The 16,762-nt window shown below is 47.4% G+C and overlaps 1 protein-coding gene across 1 annotated transcript in view; it reads right to left on the reverse strand.

Moving 5' to 3' along the window:
- LOC144143801 (uncharacterized) overlaps positions 1–16,762 on the reverse strand; it is a 36,677-nt gene extending 19,915 nt beyond the window's left edge. The window contains exons 1-3 of the mRNA XM_077675476.1: positions 15,891–16,762; positions 11,758–11,903; positions 7,094–7,255 (exon numbers count right to left, since the gene is read on the reverse strand). Of these exons, the coding sequence (XP_077531602.1) occupies positions 7,094–7,255; positions 11,758–11,903; positions 15,891–16,350 (768 nt within the window). The 5' untranslated portion in view covers positions 16,351–16,762. The remainder of the gene's footprint in view (positions 1–7,093; positions 7,256–11,757; positions 11,904–15,890) is intronic.

The raw sequence follows: 16,762 nt of genomic DNA on the forward strand, positions 1-16,762 counted from the left end.
GCCAGGAATACCTGAGCCAAATATTACACGTGCACGTGAAGCGGTGAGCGCGCAAATCGATGTGAAAGACGCGGAAAAACAAGCCGCTCTCTCTTCAGTTGTCCTCATTATGCATGGCCCGAGGGACGTCACATAGGCCATGGCTGCCCGATCGGCTGTCACTGGTCAACTTCGCGGGTAGATTCTCCCATTTCCGTCGTCGTCATCGCTGTGTATGAACCTCTTCTATGCCTGATCCTGTAGGCACAGTTTTGCCGTTTATTTTGTGTTTTGAGTGCGCGCGGAGTTTGAGTGATGAGCTCAATACTTCCCTTTCAACGGGATTACTCGACTACAAACGTTTATTGCTTCAAAAACGCCCTACCAGCCCGAGCGCGCACTTGCGAGCAAGCACCCATGCCTGCTCTTTTGTGGCACCAGACCGGAAATAGGCCCCTCCGCGTTGCGGAGAAAAGGAGAAAACTACCCGGCATGGGATATATCGAAGGCCGCCGAAGAGAACGCCGCGAGCCACCCCCCTCTCCGGGAGAGAGTGCGCAGCTTTCGTCGCGTTGCCCGCGGTCGAGTTGAGAGGGAACGATTATGCGCGATTTCTCATCGCGCGTAGTTTCGTTAATTGTGAACGGATTTTCATTATTCTTGCGGGAGGAGATTTCTGGGACAATAGACTTTATCCCAAAACACATTACTAGTAGTCGATGGCAAGTGTTGCAGGGTCCCTTTAATGTGCATTGTGGTGGATTTATATTATGCAAGCAAAAGAATGATGATGAAGGAGGCACCAATGACGACATGGCACGTTCGCATACATGGGGATTGCAGCAGGCATGCGCACGAGTTTGGAATGCTGGTGCTCTTGGATCACAGTGCATGGCTTAGCGTGGCTCGTAAAGGGCGCAAATAAACACTGAAGATTGGTTTTCCCTTTCTTATCATGCCCTCTATGTGGCAGAGAACTTGCTGCAGCTCACAAAATTTAGAGACCCCGAAGCACACTATCGTGTTAAAATATGGTGACTGGTACAGTTCAGGACAAACTTCGGACCAAAAATTTGCTTTGTGTGGGCAGCAATTCATGTAATAAACCTTGATTTGTTGTATTCAAACAAACTCCAGACAAATCCTACAAAAATATGTTGCCACCAAGACTTTTTCAGTCAATAGAGATCTTTCTTAAGCTTTCTCCAAAATTCCTCGATGTTGCCAGGCCTCCCCCCCTGAAACCCATGTTACTCCTATTGCATGTCGCAGGGACTGCTTACACATAATAATTCAGATATTACTTGTTGCTGCAGTCTATGTGCACCCACATCGATTTTGGCTCACATGGTCTTTTTATTCCTGTCACTTCTGAGCACTTCCTGACTCCCAGCTGAATGAACATCCGAAATTGTCGCTCGCTGTGCCAGGTTTACATTTTTCTACAGACCGCCAAAGAACATGGTCCATTTAAAGTTCTCCCCCCTAATTGCCCCAAGGCCCTCGGTCCTCGATTTGCAAAAAAAAAAAACCGCCCCAAAAATGTTTCAACACTGCCTCCCTCTATGTACAGCTGCGGTCTTCCAACCATGCCTGCGAATGCTAATGTGTTTACAGCCGATTTGACCAGCCAAGAAGTGCTGACATTGTTTCTTTCTACCGCGCATCCCCAGTCGGCCGGGAAGCAGCGGAACGAACTTTGACAGGGCTTCTCATGGCTTGGCACCGCGTTCGAGAAGTGTGTGTGCCTGAATCAGCATTGGGTTGCAAGTAGGGGTGGGCGATTGATCGATTGACTTTCCGATTAATCAATTAAGGCTTTTATGTTTAATCAGTTAATCTATTGCAGTCGCGCAAGCGAAATGAAACAGGAATGCCGTGTTTAAATTGCGCGCAAGCGTGTTGACGATCATATTCATGTTCGAGTGACCTGCCCACAATAACAAACGAAGTATTATGCTCAGGGTTGATAGTGATTAAAACCGCAAGCAGATAGCCAAGACAGACGGGAAAATGGCTACTCCAAATACAAATATACATGGTACAAAAAAGGGTGTGCACACAATTACACCATTTTAACGTTATATAAATCAACTACAACTTAAGTAGCGCACAATTAATCGAAGCCTCCTGCAATTACGGCATGTGCCAATATTCCCGATTATAGAAATAGGGACACAGTGCGAATGACAAACGTGGTGATAAGCGTACCGCCCGCATCAGCGCCATGATGACGATCTGTTCAGTTCACCTGCGATGTCTGTGATGTGCTACGCTGATTTAGCCCGATTTTATTCTTTCTTCTCCATTTCTTTATCTCTTCAGCACTTTGTTCGGTCCTTTCACTCCCCCTCTACTCTCTCTCTCCCGCACTGGGTCGGCTGGTAAGCTCCCTGCGGAGCTCAATAATATCCCCAGTGCACTTTATGGGCTCGCCTTGTCGTCGTAGCTCGCTAACAGTCGATGCGGGTGCCAGAATCAGGCGGCGCAGCGAGATAATGGACCCAAGTAGAGCCTGATATACTGTCATCTAGAGGTCTAGCTGAGGCTTCGAAAACCACGTGGTTTAAATAGTCACCGTTCGAACCTCGTGAACTGCTGGCGCTTGTCATACATCTCCCCGTCGTTTAGCGCAAAGAAAACTGCAGGTCCATTTCAGGCAAAATCTGCGTATATAACCGGCAGACCCCACATTCATTTAGTTAGGAATGCTGGTTGTGTTGTTTTTTACGATCGTAAGCAGAAAAAGCGGCTTCGCAAGAAAAAAAATGGGGCATTCGAATTGACGCAGAAAGGCTCTAGCCGCGCAAGAAAAAAAATGGCACGTTCGAAATGACGCAGAAAGGCTTCAGCCACGCAAGAAACGAATTACGCGTTTGAAATGATGCAAAACAGCTCAAGCATACGAAATTAAAGCAAGCACAAAAGAACAGAACTCCCGCTGGCGCAGTTTCAGGCAGGGGGAGTGCGAAGGCGGGAAATTTGAAACGCATTGGGTAGCAGCAGCAGGCCAATGCTACTTTTTCTAGTTTCGGTTCTATTATTGCGCACCTAGAGGCAGTGGCACTGGGGAAACATTCCTCCTCTCATTTTTTTTTTCTTTCCGCTTCTCTCCGGCGCGACTGGGGGCGCGCATGCGCGATAACGGTCACCGCAGTTGCTGCTTCCGCACGGCGAGCAGCGAGGCCGACGCGCGTCTCATGTAGTGGGCGATTTCTCGTATGTGCTCGATGTGCTCCCTCGGACATTACGGTGCTGCAAAAGGGACGCCAAGAACACCAGGGTGAATCGTAACGCGAAGACTCTTTGAGTGCTGTTAGCAAAAGGTGAGAACGTCGTTCGTATGCCGCACGTGAAGCTGGCTGAGCTGAAGGATAGGACTTGTGTCATGCGTGTGCTGTGCTTGAAGACAGACAACATTGTCTGTGTTGTATTGGTCATCGGTGTTTCTCGCCGCACGTTGCATTCGCGCACGTAACGCGAATAAAGTGTTCAAGTGATATTCGACCTGGCGTCGTTACTGCTCAAGCGGCGTGGCTTCGTTCCGTCGGAGCGAGGCTTGCCCGTTGGAGGCAGCGGGGGTGGCGGCGACGGTTGCCGGTGGGAATGGAGGGGGGGGGGGGGGGGGGGGGGGGGGGGGCAGGCGGTGGGGGAAGGAATCCAACCGGCATGAGAAGGGAGAGCGTTACCTCTCCCCCACACAAGCTGCGCGCCCTCGCATTGTTGTCATGGCAATTATAACGCCTTCAAGGCCAACATGGCGGTGGCGTTGCTAGGGCAACAACAACGCAGTAATGTTTCCCCAGGCTCACCAGGGGAGAATATGCCGCATGAGTCGCAATTAGCCCGGACGCTGGGTTGAAGGCTAAGAGTCCGCCTCCTGGCAGCAGTGAGCGGATAACGGCACTTATAGTGAACTAGAATGATCTAGTGGCGCGAACGGCGAGGAAGGGGTGTGCTCTTCTGTGTAGAAAAAACCAGGTGGCGCTGCTGCGCTCTCTTCGAAAGGCGCCGCCGCGGCAGTCGCTGTACTTCAGGCGATCTGCAGTTGTTATGGCTGTCGTTGTTCCGATGTTGGGTAGTAATTAACCTTTACAAAAAAAAGCTACTTGCGTCTGGCATCCCCGTACATTGCTAGGAACGTTTTGTTGCAAATCTGCCCGTTTGAGCGTTAGGGAAACGGCTATAAATCGTGTCGTCTGCTACCTGCGCAGATGATCGATACGAGCGTACGCGTTCGATGTGCTGCCGGCGGACAACTGGTATGTTTAATTCTTTACGAATGGATTTACTTTTTTTGTATTTACTGTAATAAAGTCCCGGCATGAACCTACTCGTGAATTTGCCTCTATTCACGCGTCCAGTAGCACCCGGCTGATTTTTTCAGCAGCAAAGTTTGCAATGAACAAATTACCTTTAGAGGAAGCTTTCCCCAGGCACTTAGGGCTGAATGCGGCGTTAGCACGTGCAATACATCACTAAACGCCGTAGCCGTCATGGCCCCTTTGCAGGCAGAACTGCTGTCAGCTTCGCAGCACACTGTTTGCAACAGCTGGGGAATCTATTTCACCACTTCCGCATAACACACTACGAAAAAATGTTTGCGACACTTTGTCGTCATGTGGATAGAAGAGCACGGATTTCTCGTGAAAAACTTCTAGCTTTTCTTCTCTTCGTATCGATGTGGTAGCGAAAAGAACGTTTGATTGCCGGCAAAATTTAGCCGGCACCAGAGCTTTGAATTAAGGAAGCTTGACTTCTTGAAGATGGCTAATTGTGAAAGCATCCCATTCCACAGAACTTGCGCCTTCATTTGATGAGCCCTGCGGAGAGAGAGAAGCCTCGTGGTGTGGCTGGCGCACCTCATCTTTTTCGGCTCTTCAGCTTTGTCGCTTCTTGCTGACTGCCGAAACTGAAACTCTTTTTTTTTTTTGCCCGCCTTTTTCTTTGCGGCTTCCGCCTGCATGCTCCGTACAGAATTCGACGCACAGTAGGCAGGATGGTAGGTACAGCACCTGGAGCCAGTGACAGCTTCCCGCGTGCAAGTCGCACTTCACAGCCGTTTATTACGTGGATTTAATCCCGCAATATATATGCACTCGGGCCCAAAGTGGCGCTCACCGACGGCTAAAGATATGGTCAAGAGTTTGTCCAGTCTTCCCAATTTTGTTCCCACTTTTTGCGCAGTTAATCGTCCATTGGAGCGGCAAACAAAGACGCCTTGGGAGCACCTGGGTGCTCCCAAGACATCGCGGCTACCCGGCGCCTGTCCAACCTCTATTCGACAGCACTCGCAATAACTATTTTTCTGACGATTAGATACCCCTTGCTTCTGTAGGGGAACATCACGGAAACGTAAAACACGCAGAAAATGAAAGGCCGGCCTCGACCATAAACAGACGGAGAGTCTGCCGGACCGAGCGCCGCCAACGCATCGCACATCCCCTCGTGTCGTCTGCGCCGGTAGCAGGCGACACAGCGCTACTTTGTTTGTAGCCGTTGCCCGATGGCTCAAACGGGTCTGATAAGCAACAAAACGTTCCTAGAAAGGTACAGGGACAACAAAAGTGAGCATCTTTCTTCCATAAAGGTTAATTACTGTACCACACTAAAAAACGGCAGCGGCAATAGCTGGCGAGCGCCCCAAGCAACGGCCCGTTCAACCGCGGTACCGTTTTCGGAGAAGGCGCAGTGGCGCCCCTGGCGGCGGTAGACGCGCTTTGCTTCAGCCGAACGCAGCAGAGCGCTCCCGTTCGCGCCACTGGATCAAGGCATTCTAGTTCACTGTAACGGCACTGCAGCCCATTATGGCGAATCCCTGCTCTGCACTTCCGACATCTTTCACGTTGAGGGGAACGGCTTTAAATTTTATCTTTTCCCTTCCCTGTAACCACTGCAAAATGCTGTGAACAGGCCAAGGAGCCTGTTGATATGGTTTATTATTAGTATAGTTATTATTATTACATATTAAAATAATGTTTTGATCTTTTTTGTTCTTATACCAACACAACCAATTGAATACCGCCGATTAATCGGATAAAAATTTTTAACCGACACCCAGTGTTAGTTGCAAGGGCCTACTGCTCAGCCTACTGCTCACTCACTGCCCCACACACACACCACACACATGCAGACAGGGCTGTGACCAAGGGGGGTATTCGTAATCTTGCACCTTCAGCCCTCCCCTTGAACCATTTTTTAGCTGTTCATGCCTAAGTAAGTGTTACTTCTGGGAAGCTTTAGCCTCACACTTGGATTATTACTCTTTATGTAGCATTCGTGATTGATTGTAGGGTTTAACGCGCCGACGCAACGCAGGTGATGAGGCACGCCGCAGTGGAGGGCTCTGGGTTAATTTTGACCACCTGGGGATCTTTAACGTGCGCCGAAATCTCGTACACACGGGCGTTTTTCGCTTTTCACCTACATCAGAAAAGCGGCCGCCGCGGCCGGGAATTGAACCCGCGACCCCGTGCTCATCAGTGCAATGCCTTAGCCACTGAGCCACCGCGGCAGGTCGGTGCTGATATTCTTGACATGGAACTTTTTGCTTTGGTGCAAAGCACATTAAATCTATTTTTTACCTAGGTTTTTTTTCTTTGCCACATTGGGAAACGTACAAGTAAAAAATGTGAGGACACAACAGTGACCCAACTGAACGAAAATACAAGGACGTACCAGTGTAACGAAATCACCAAAAGGGCTTTAAGAATTCCCAGGTGGTGTAATTAATATTCCATAGCCTGACTTGCTTCCTGGCTCAAGTGCAGATTCAGTGAGTAAATCCCCAAGTTAATAGACTAAATTGAGTTAACAGACTAACATGAGATGTGCAGTACACAAGAGAATTTAGTAACAGCGCTTGTCCCTTTTAGTACCCCAGAACTTTGCCCTTGACCGCAGGGGCCCCGACCAGGCCAGCAACTTCAAGGTTCAAAGCCTACCCCAAACTCTGTGGGCAGGTTTTCTCTTCAGTAGTTTATCGGTACAAGATGATTGAGGGGGAGGGGTGTGCTATGCAGAAATGTGCCTACCCCTCCACCTTCAATAAAGTGCCCAAGGGCAGGAACCAAAGCTCCTGCTGCAGGGCCAAGTTTGAAGTATGGGCGCCTACCTCGCTGGGGTGGCCCTTGCAGCGGCACAGGTCGCAGAAAGGATAAACGGTCTGCTTGCACTCGGCCACCATGTGGCCCTTCTTGTAGCAACGGGAGCACATTCGCCTGGGGCAGCGCCTCTCATTGTGGCCTCCCTCCGAGCAAAAAGCGCACACCTTTGTCTGGAAAGAGACAGGTGCACCTCCGTGAGCTTACAATGACAGGTTCTGCTGCGAGGAGCACCACACAAAAATGTCACCAGTCATGCATCTCAATGCTTTATAACGAATGAGCCCACACATTTCTAATAGCCGTGCATCACCTCACCCACACATCTTTGCTGCTTCAGTTTATACTCATGTACCAGAATGAGGGATCCCCCTTCACAGCTCCAGTCTAGATTTACCAACATGACACGCAGCAGGAAGCCAGTGCACGTTTTTCTTGTGCCCTTTCTTTTTCTATGCTGCTCCTACCGTAGGATGCACCAAAACAAACAGAATGTCACGAACGCTGTATCGTAGTCTCGGCAACCAGAGAGGCCACAGCTTGTTCATCCCTAGCTGACATCTTTGGCTTCTCACACAACATCGCCCTTGGAGCCACTAGGTGTCAATAGCTTCAGCCAACAGGTATGCCCCAGCGCCCATTACCCAAGTCACAAGGTCCACTTAATTTCAGCTCTGTCAGAACTGCAAGCCAGCCCATAACAAAGAAGCATGCTCCTGTGGCCTAGATTTCCTTGGTCCAGAACTTCCTAGCATGCAACAGAGCGCGAAACACTGCCACTGGGTTTCCCGCCTCGGCAATGCACCTGCGCAACTCTCCGACACTTTTGCATTTGACCCCAGGGGTACTGCCCCACCTACAGCTGTGCAGGCTACACGAGCCAAAGGGCAGGTCATGTGATCTCGTTTTTGTAGAACGCCAAAAGACAAAAAAGTATGCCAACATAAACATTTGGATACTTTTCCTGAATCCCCCCCAAATGTCCATGCTGGGCAACTTGCATCATGCAGGCAGAAAGTAGAAACCACACAAGGGCGGTGAAATACAGGGCTGAAAATATAACCGCAGCCATTCCATTTACGAGGAATGAGGTTGAACTCAAAGTTTGAAGCTATAACGTTGAGTGGCTGGAAGCATCACTGTAAAGTACCTGTTGAGGAGTTCTAGATGTGGTGCCAACGTGAGCCCCTTCATTCAGTATTATAGTGCCGATCCCAGGGCTGACCTTCTCAATCCACTCCTCGCCAATGTGAGTAGCAGAATGGCACATGAGTGTCCCTATTGGGGATCATACCCCTCTTGGGACCATCCCCAACAGGGACAAGATCATAATCAGTGTACCTCTAGGGAATAGTAATCTCAGAGGAACACCGATGTGTCATTTCAATACTCTGCCACTGCCTCTGGACAAGTCCCTCTCCTCTCTCTGCCAATTACCAGTACAAGGCGAGGGATTGTGGATGTGCTCCTTTCGCAAGCCACAGGGTGGGTCAACCATGGGTCAGCGAGTCGCGACGATTCACTGTGATATACAGAAACATGCAGCATACAGACGAATAATTGCCTTGAACTGAACATAGTACATCCCATTCTGTTACTAAGTAGGTATTAATGAGAGAACATGTTGGATGTACCCTGAAGCGAAGTGCTACTATACTGAGGCAGCCATGGATGCCTATTGCTGAACCCCATACCTGCTCATTCACACACTGTTCAAAGAGCACTCTGCAAAATTGGCTGGCCTTGCACTCTGCCTATTGTATTATCATCAGACTACTGTGGCATTTTCCATTTGCTCTGCTGCTTTTCTTTTCTTTTTGTCATTCTTTTCTTGCTAGTCTAAAATTTTCATATGAATGGTGCTTTATCCTAAGCCATCAGTCCCTCAGAGAACTGCTTTTGTTTGCATGTTCATCCAGTTGTTAATTGTGTGCTGCGATGCTCTCTCCTCCCAAGGACGTTGTTCCAAAGGTCGACAATATGCTGCGAATAAATAATTAAACAAACACAGAATTAATGAATAAAACCATACGGGGTGTTTCAGCTAACCTTAGCCAGAGTTTAAAAATATGCTCAATCACTCTAAGACGACGCGACCAAATGCATGCTGCTCACTTTTGTATGTAGTGTGTCACACTATTTTTAATACTCTGCTTAATTAGATGTTTAGTAAACCTTAATTAGCCAACTTCTGAAGCAAGGGAAAAAATTCCAATTAGAAAGTCGCAGAGCAGTTTGGAAAACGTCCGAATAAACAGTTTCTGTCTTTCTATCTTATATTTAAAGGAGCCATGAAGAGAAAACACAAGTTTGGTTCATTCAAAAGATTGTCTCGTTAGAATCATACTGACACCACTTTTAACGTAAACTTCGCTCAAATAAGCTACATAATTAGGAAAAACGGGAATGGTCATGCGACCCACCAGCTCATTTCCCGCAACAGAACCTATGTCGTCACATGAGCTAAGCTCTGCGATTGGCGGAGGCTGGCAGAAGCAGACGCAAATTAGGTAGAACTTACAAACTAGACGAACGAGCGATTTGCGCTTAAATTTAGGGCACATTCTTTACAAAGCAATAAGAATGATGGGACAAACAGTGGAAGTTACGAAAGCACATGTAAACATAGAAGTACTGATGCGTTCTGCTGTTCGTACTGCGCACAGCATGCTTGGTTTCGCTGCACAGCACTACGGGGCTTGGGGTTGTCTCAGACGACACTGGCCGATTGACGCAAGCAACGGTGTCTTACGTGACCCCATTTGTCGAGCGAGCACTGTTTCAGGGAACGAATATTTTCTCCCAGAACAAAAACAAGCCAGGTTTAAATGCGGGCAAAAACAAACCAAACGCTTGCCACGGTATGGTGGCGCCATCTAGGTTACGGAACGTAAAGAAACGCGGGAACAAACCAACACCGCTGTACAGGGTAGAGACAACCTTTGAACGGTCCCGTGCCGCCGCAATTGGGCCAACGGGCTCAACGCGTTATTCTTTTCGTTTCCCACGAGACCTAGCAACGCGAAACAGACAATATGATTCAAACTTCTTCAGTAAACCGCGTTGCGGCGATAATTTTAGCGCGGTTTTGACACAATGACTTGCTTCGGCGGCGAGCGAGCAACCGAAAATGGCGGCGCCAGCGTATACGTGTCTCTACCCTGTACGGCGGATGCGTGAATGAAGGTACTCTAGGCTGCAGAGCGGTCGGTTTCAGTGATGTCACTTGGGACCACGAAAACGCACGATTGAGCGGGAAAATCAAAATTTTAACCTAAATTGTTTAATTTCTCAGTGAATAAAGCATCGTTTGTATCCGGACAAGCGCTGGGGGCACTATAAAACACGAAATCTTTCGAATAAAACCAACTTGCATTTTCTCTTCATGCCTCCTTTAAGTATCAGTGTTTTTTAGCATATTGATGATGCTAGCAAACTACAGAAAAAAAAACACGACGTGGCATGCCCGCTTGCGCGTCGTCGTTGCAGTGCTCCCAAACATTCCCTGCATAAACAATCACAAGCACGCCGCAACTTAAAAGGCAACAGGGCCCTGACGCAAGCATTAGCTGTGTGTGCTTATCCCTAGTAACGCACTGTCACAAAGGAAGCCCATCGTTGGCGTAAATGGCACAGCCAAATGCTTGCGTCACTGCCCTGCCGCTTTTGAAGCGGCTGCATGCCTATGATTGTTTGCGCTCGCAACGTTTGGGGGCACTGCATTCACAAAGCGCAAGCGGGCATGTCACGTGGTGTTTTTTGTATTTCGCAGCATCATCGGTAAGCTAAAATACACTAATACTTAATAGACAGAAAGGCGGAAACTATTTACTCGGACGTTTTGCAAACCGCTCTGACACTTCCTAATAGGAATTTTTTTCCTAGCTTCGTTGTTTAAGAAGTTGGCTAATTAATTTTGACTAATTATCTCACTAAGCAAAATACTAAAAATAGTGCGACACACTACATACTAAAGTGACCAACATGCATCTGGTCATGTCATCTTGCAGTGCATCGGCATATTTTTAAACTCTGGCTGAAGTTAGCTGAAACACCCTGTATGTATCACTGGTGGGTTGACTCATTTAGCAATACTATACGGCATGCAGTCGCTTACCAATTTTTTTTTTGGATTCAGAAAATTTGGATTTGTGTGTTCTGGACACACGAGAAATGGTGATTTGCTCAGTACCTCTGTGCTGCAACAGAAATTCTTTGAGCCATGCTCTTCGATCTTAGGTTAAAAAAAAAAGTAAAGCTCTGCTGGCCTAATTAAATTAGCACAACCTTTTTCCCAAGCAAGCAAACTGCAAAGTTGCCCAAATTTCCCCAAAATTTGTGGAAATACAGTAAAGGGGCGCTTTCGTTTCTCTTTTTTTCTTTTCTTGAACTCTGCAAACTGACTCTATAACAATAGAAAACTTCACATTCCTCAGGGTCAATAAAACAAGAGGCAGGCAAACCAAAAAAGGGAGAGAATTGCCAAGCTTCAGCATCCAACCCCCTCACCCAAAACAAACAGTGGGCTTATTATTTGCATTGTTCCAGTTTAGCTGCAACCTTGCTTTTCCAGCTATGGCAGAACAGGGAGTGTTAGTACCCAGCACCGAATTGTACGCCAAAACCAATTGTACTAAAACTGGACAATGCAGGCCAAATGAGTGCCAGGTCTCACCTTGCGCCCACGGCAGGACCTGGTTGAGTGGCCCCTCGTACCGCAGCAGCGGCAGAGCTCGCCAGCTAAGGCAACGTGGTAGCGAAAAGACTGCGACGGTCGATCAGCGCGGTACCGGTCATCCGCGTCCACATGCCACAGGTCCGCTGAAAACACGAATAAAATCTATGCATCACACCCTGCCTCTGAGGGTACACTGCCACACAGAGCACACGTCTGCTGAGGTTCTTGTTTGTGCAATGAAGAAAGGCAGAGGCTAAGTGCAATGCTTCCTCCAGTGAAATCTCTTCATCACACAAGGCCGAACACTTCCCAGAACCTTCCACCTGGTCACGCCACTGATGCGTATCCCTGCCACCTTTAAGCACAAGGAACACCTTGAGAACCCTTTAAATGATACGCAGACCTTTGTACAAAAGCACCCCTGTCTGCTCAACAGCCCCCCCTGCCATTGTATCGCAGTGTGAACTCAGCAACGTTACAGACGGCCCATTATGGTCGACAACATGGTGGCTGCTTCGATTCTTTCCAAAGGACCAAAATAATGAAAACACTTATACGCACACACACTACCTCAGTCAATAATAAAAAAAACTCAAAATGTCCAGTGCCCTCCTCTAGGCTGTCACTGGTCAGCTACTGCTCCAGTGCACTGAGTGCACACATATTTGATTTAGATTTTAAATTAGAGCTTCCCTTTGTTAAAAAAACATCTCCAAAGTAAGCATCAATAGCAGTGCAATTACGTAACTGCGGGGAGAAAGTAGTTCAGCATGTTTTACTGCCATTACAAGAAAAAGAAAGTAAATAGACCCTTCAGGTGTAGGAAGACTTTTCCCCAAATGAAATACTCTGTACACGAGTCTTCATTTTAAAGAGACAATGAAGAGAGTTTCAAAAATATTAGTCTAGAAAAAGTTAGTAGGCCATGTTAAGTTCTTCTGGCCGATTTGCACGCATTCTTTTACCACAGAAGCACATTCAAAAGTGCTGGTTCCCTCACGCCATTCTCCTCGCTTATTTGCTATCATTGGTTACTATAAGAACATCGGTACGTCCGTTGGCCTGAATTTCGCAAATTGCTAGCATGTTAAATCTGTGTGCAGGAACAATTAAATGGTCGATATTACCCATTCAATGGGCGAAAATCAGAATTATGAAGGATATCTGAGATAGCATGACATCATTACAGCAATCAATAAGGGCACAGTCGGATACAAAAAAGGCAATTACAAAATCATAGAGATGTTTCATATTTTTGTGCTGTACATAGTCCCAGGAGGGTCAAGGCAGTGCAGCTAAGAAGGCAATCTTTACATTTCACAGTGCCATTGTGTTCAAAATAAATAGCACCACTATTAATTTTACGCTGGCACTGTCTTAAAATTTTCCCAACGAAGGAAAGCAAAATTTTAAGAATCAGGTTTTCCAGCTGCGTTCCCCATAAAATTTTACCCCCGAAGACTATGGATAACCAATTTTGTCTTACAGCAAGTGAAATAATAGTTTTGGGAAAGCAGAATTTGCCCCCCCCCCCCCCCCCCCCCCCCCTCCCTTCCCCCAAAAAAGATGACCTCAAAGTACGCCACTTCATTTTCACTACATCTATGGTCTCTAGAAACACCCTGCTGTAACATATATGGGGTCTAAATTATGGCTCATTTAAAGATAACTTGAAGCCTTCCCTATTTTTTTGTCACTTTGAAGCCCTCAAGGTCCTCTGTAATTGCAGGGGAACCCACATTCACAGTCTTTTTTAAATATGGCTTTGATGAGAGGTTTCGTAAATCAGCCCCTACTACACTAAGTGACAGCGTGCCTGTGGGCACCGTCTATGTACACTAGAAGAAGCATACGCACGTTTTTTTGGCACAGCACATTGTCATCAGTAGGATGAGGGAGCAGAATGATGAGACGATATCGCGACACTACTACTGGAGTGGGGTCGCGTGCAAGTGTTCATGTGTGTATGAATAACTCCTCCTACTCCCCTTTGATCATTTTTTTACGAATTTTTTTTACAGGGTTAATTTCATGCACACCTCAAGGAACTTCTGTATACCTTTACTGCTTGCCAAAAAGTGCACCATTTGCAAAAAGTTGTTTTCACAGTTTAAGGGGCCATGACACAATGCAAGTTCACTTCATTCGAAAGATTGCCTCGTTAGAATAACACCGACACCAATTTTACCACAAACTTCACTGAAATAAGCTACATAATGAGGAAAACTGAGCAAGGCTCTGGGACTCCCAAGCTACTTTCCTGCACTGGACTGATGACGTATTATTGCAGCTCATTGCAATTGGATGAGGCCGGCAAAATATAACAAATCAAACAGGGATTATAGCTTTCAGAACAAGATATTTGCATTTACATTTCGTACAGATGCTTTTATAGCAGTAACAGCGGTGGAAAAGTTACAATGGAACATTTAAACTTTAATGGAACACTAGTGCATACGGCGTGCACTATGCCAGCCAAAGCTGCACACCCGTCGGGCGCATTGCACTTGTCTGCCACGACACTGGCCAACTGGCATAAGCAACATCGCCACTTACGTGACCCTGTTTGTCAAGCATATGTAACCTTTCATGAACGATTGCTGTCAGCCGCAACAAAAGTAAGCCAGGTACAAATATGGTCACAAACAGAGCAAGTGTGGACAGCGGCCCTCTATGTAGGCGAACGGTAAACAAGACAACACAAGAGGCTGTTTTGCCCTGCACAGCAGCCATAGTCAACATACTACATTTCTTGCTGGGTACGTTCCGACATCGTTGCTGACGTCCCGAAACACATGATTTAGTGAGAGAATTAAAAATTGGCTTAAAACATTTCAATTCTCATTGAATAAAGCATCATTTGCAGCCGGAGACCAGCTGGGGGAACTATTAAAGAACAAATCTTTCGAATATAACAAACTTGCATTTTGCCTTCATGCTCACCCCGTAAGGTACAGGTGCCATCAAAAGTAAGTTTACAGGAATATCTTCTTCCGGAAACTGCCTGGCTGCATTGGTGTGCATTTAAAGGAGTCCTGCCTAATAGAAAAAGCTTCCCATAAACCGGTAATGGCCGTCATAAAGCCAGTAAGACAAATATTTTGTGGCATTCACAAATCCTTGTTCCGATTACTTATGACAGCACTCATAATTGTGCAACAATGCGTTAAGATACGACGTTGGAAGACACTGCACAAGGTAACACGTCGGAAGATATGACCTTTTTTGCTTGCTTTGCTGGCTGCCCAAGGGGCGCAACTTGCTGAAATAAAGTTTATCACTTGTAACACAAGTTATCCCACATTCTAACTCTTACGGGCGAGCACATTTTGTACAACAATGCCATGCTCCTTGTGCGAGCCATGCAAAAGTAACAAAGCGAAATGGCGGTAGCATGATTGCTTCTCTGGCCCTTTTCCCAGAGGTTTCAGCATTGTTGCACCGTAAACATTTCTGCCTGTAGCACTAAATATCATCTTAAACAACATGTACCTTACTGTGTTAATGCTGTCACAACCGCTTCAAAATTACATTGTAACTGTACGGCAACAGCTTCCTGGTGATTGCAGCCAGCTACATTTACAAAATTACAGCGACTGGTTATTGGAGCACTATAAGCCTGACTGAGCAACAGCAGTCTTTGGCCATCAGGCTACCACAGCAAGCTCTGGCTGACTGCACCAATGCTGTTTGTCGATTTTCTACAACTGATATAATCAAGGGCCTAATCATTGCACAACTAGGTCATGAAGTGTGAAAAATATCTCCAGAACTCTTTGCAGCAAGAAAACATCGGTCATTTTAGACAACTGAGAACACAGATAAAGGTCACGAAGCAACATGATCCGTCAAAATGAATGCCAGGATGTCGAATCCTAGTATTCACTTTTACGAACACATTTCGAAGTTACGCAAGTTAATCAGCCCGCGAACCAATCTGAAATAGCTGCTTGCAAAATCCGGAAGCAAGCTCAACGACACCCTACAAACGAACAGCGTCAATCCACGAGCCAAGATTATACAGAAATGCCCAAACGGGCTCAGCCTGCGAACAGCCCTCCGAAGGGAGCGTGTGGAGAACTGTGCGAGGCAGCCTCGATAGACCAACACTGTAAGAGCGACCAGCTTACAGTCGGTGGCCGTGCTCTTGGGCGCCTCCAGCACGTTGAGGGAAATGTTGTGCTGGTTGTCATCACTGAAGTAGATCACGTCATCGTCGCTGCTCAGCACCACTACTTCAGCCGGGGCCGACGAGTTCAGGTTCAGCTTAGCAGCCGCTCGTTTCAGCGGTTTTTTCCGCTTCTTCTTCGCGACGCCTTTCAGCTGCTCGGCGTCCACCGTGCAACGAGCAGCACCAGTACGCGGTGTAACGACCCTCGTTATTTTCGCTTCCACGGTCGGCTCATCGTCGATGGTAATAAGTGGCGGGTCTTGAACTTTACTATCTCCTGGCGGGTCTTGAACTCTACTATCTCCAAAGTCGTAGTGAATTTGCGAGTATAGCAAGGCCTCGAGCTCGCTGTCTGGCGCATCGCTATCTACTTCCCGGTCGTCGTCCGAGCCACTGTCCTCGTCGTAAGCGCTCCACATCTTGACTTTCGAGGGCACTGCCAAGCATAACCTATAACCTCCCAGGACTTCGGAGGGCTTCGATTCAGCAACACCAGGACCTACACGCTGAGTCCTCGGCACTTATTCTAGGGCTAATCAATCGGCCCGCCAAGCTAAACCGCGTCGGTGTTAGAACTGTAGGCAAGGATTCCGAACGCGCGTGACGCACGAGCAATCGAACATCGAGCCACGTGCTTGCGGCGGCGGTCAATTGTCATCGTCTCAGCAATTTCGGTCTGTACTGGGGGCCACATAAACAAAAGCTGCAAAATTTAGCATATAAATCGGATAAGCGTAATTCTAGACGCGAGAAAGCTACAAACAAGACGAAGCACACACGGCACGCACACGACGCACACACACATTTATGCACTAGCGTTGGCACGCGGTG

This window comes from Haemaphysalis longicornis, unplaced genomic scaffold (assembly GCF_048455015.1).
Source record: "Haemaphysalis longicornis isolate Haplotype H1 unplaced genomic scaffold, Haemaphysalis longicornis Haplotype H1 scaffold_1, whole genome shotgun sequence".
Classification (NCBI taxonomy): domain Eukaryota; kingdom Metazoa; phylum Arthropoda; class Arachnida; order Ixodida; family Ixodidae; genus Haemaphysalis; species Haemaphysalis longicornis.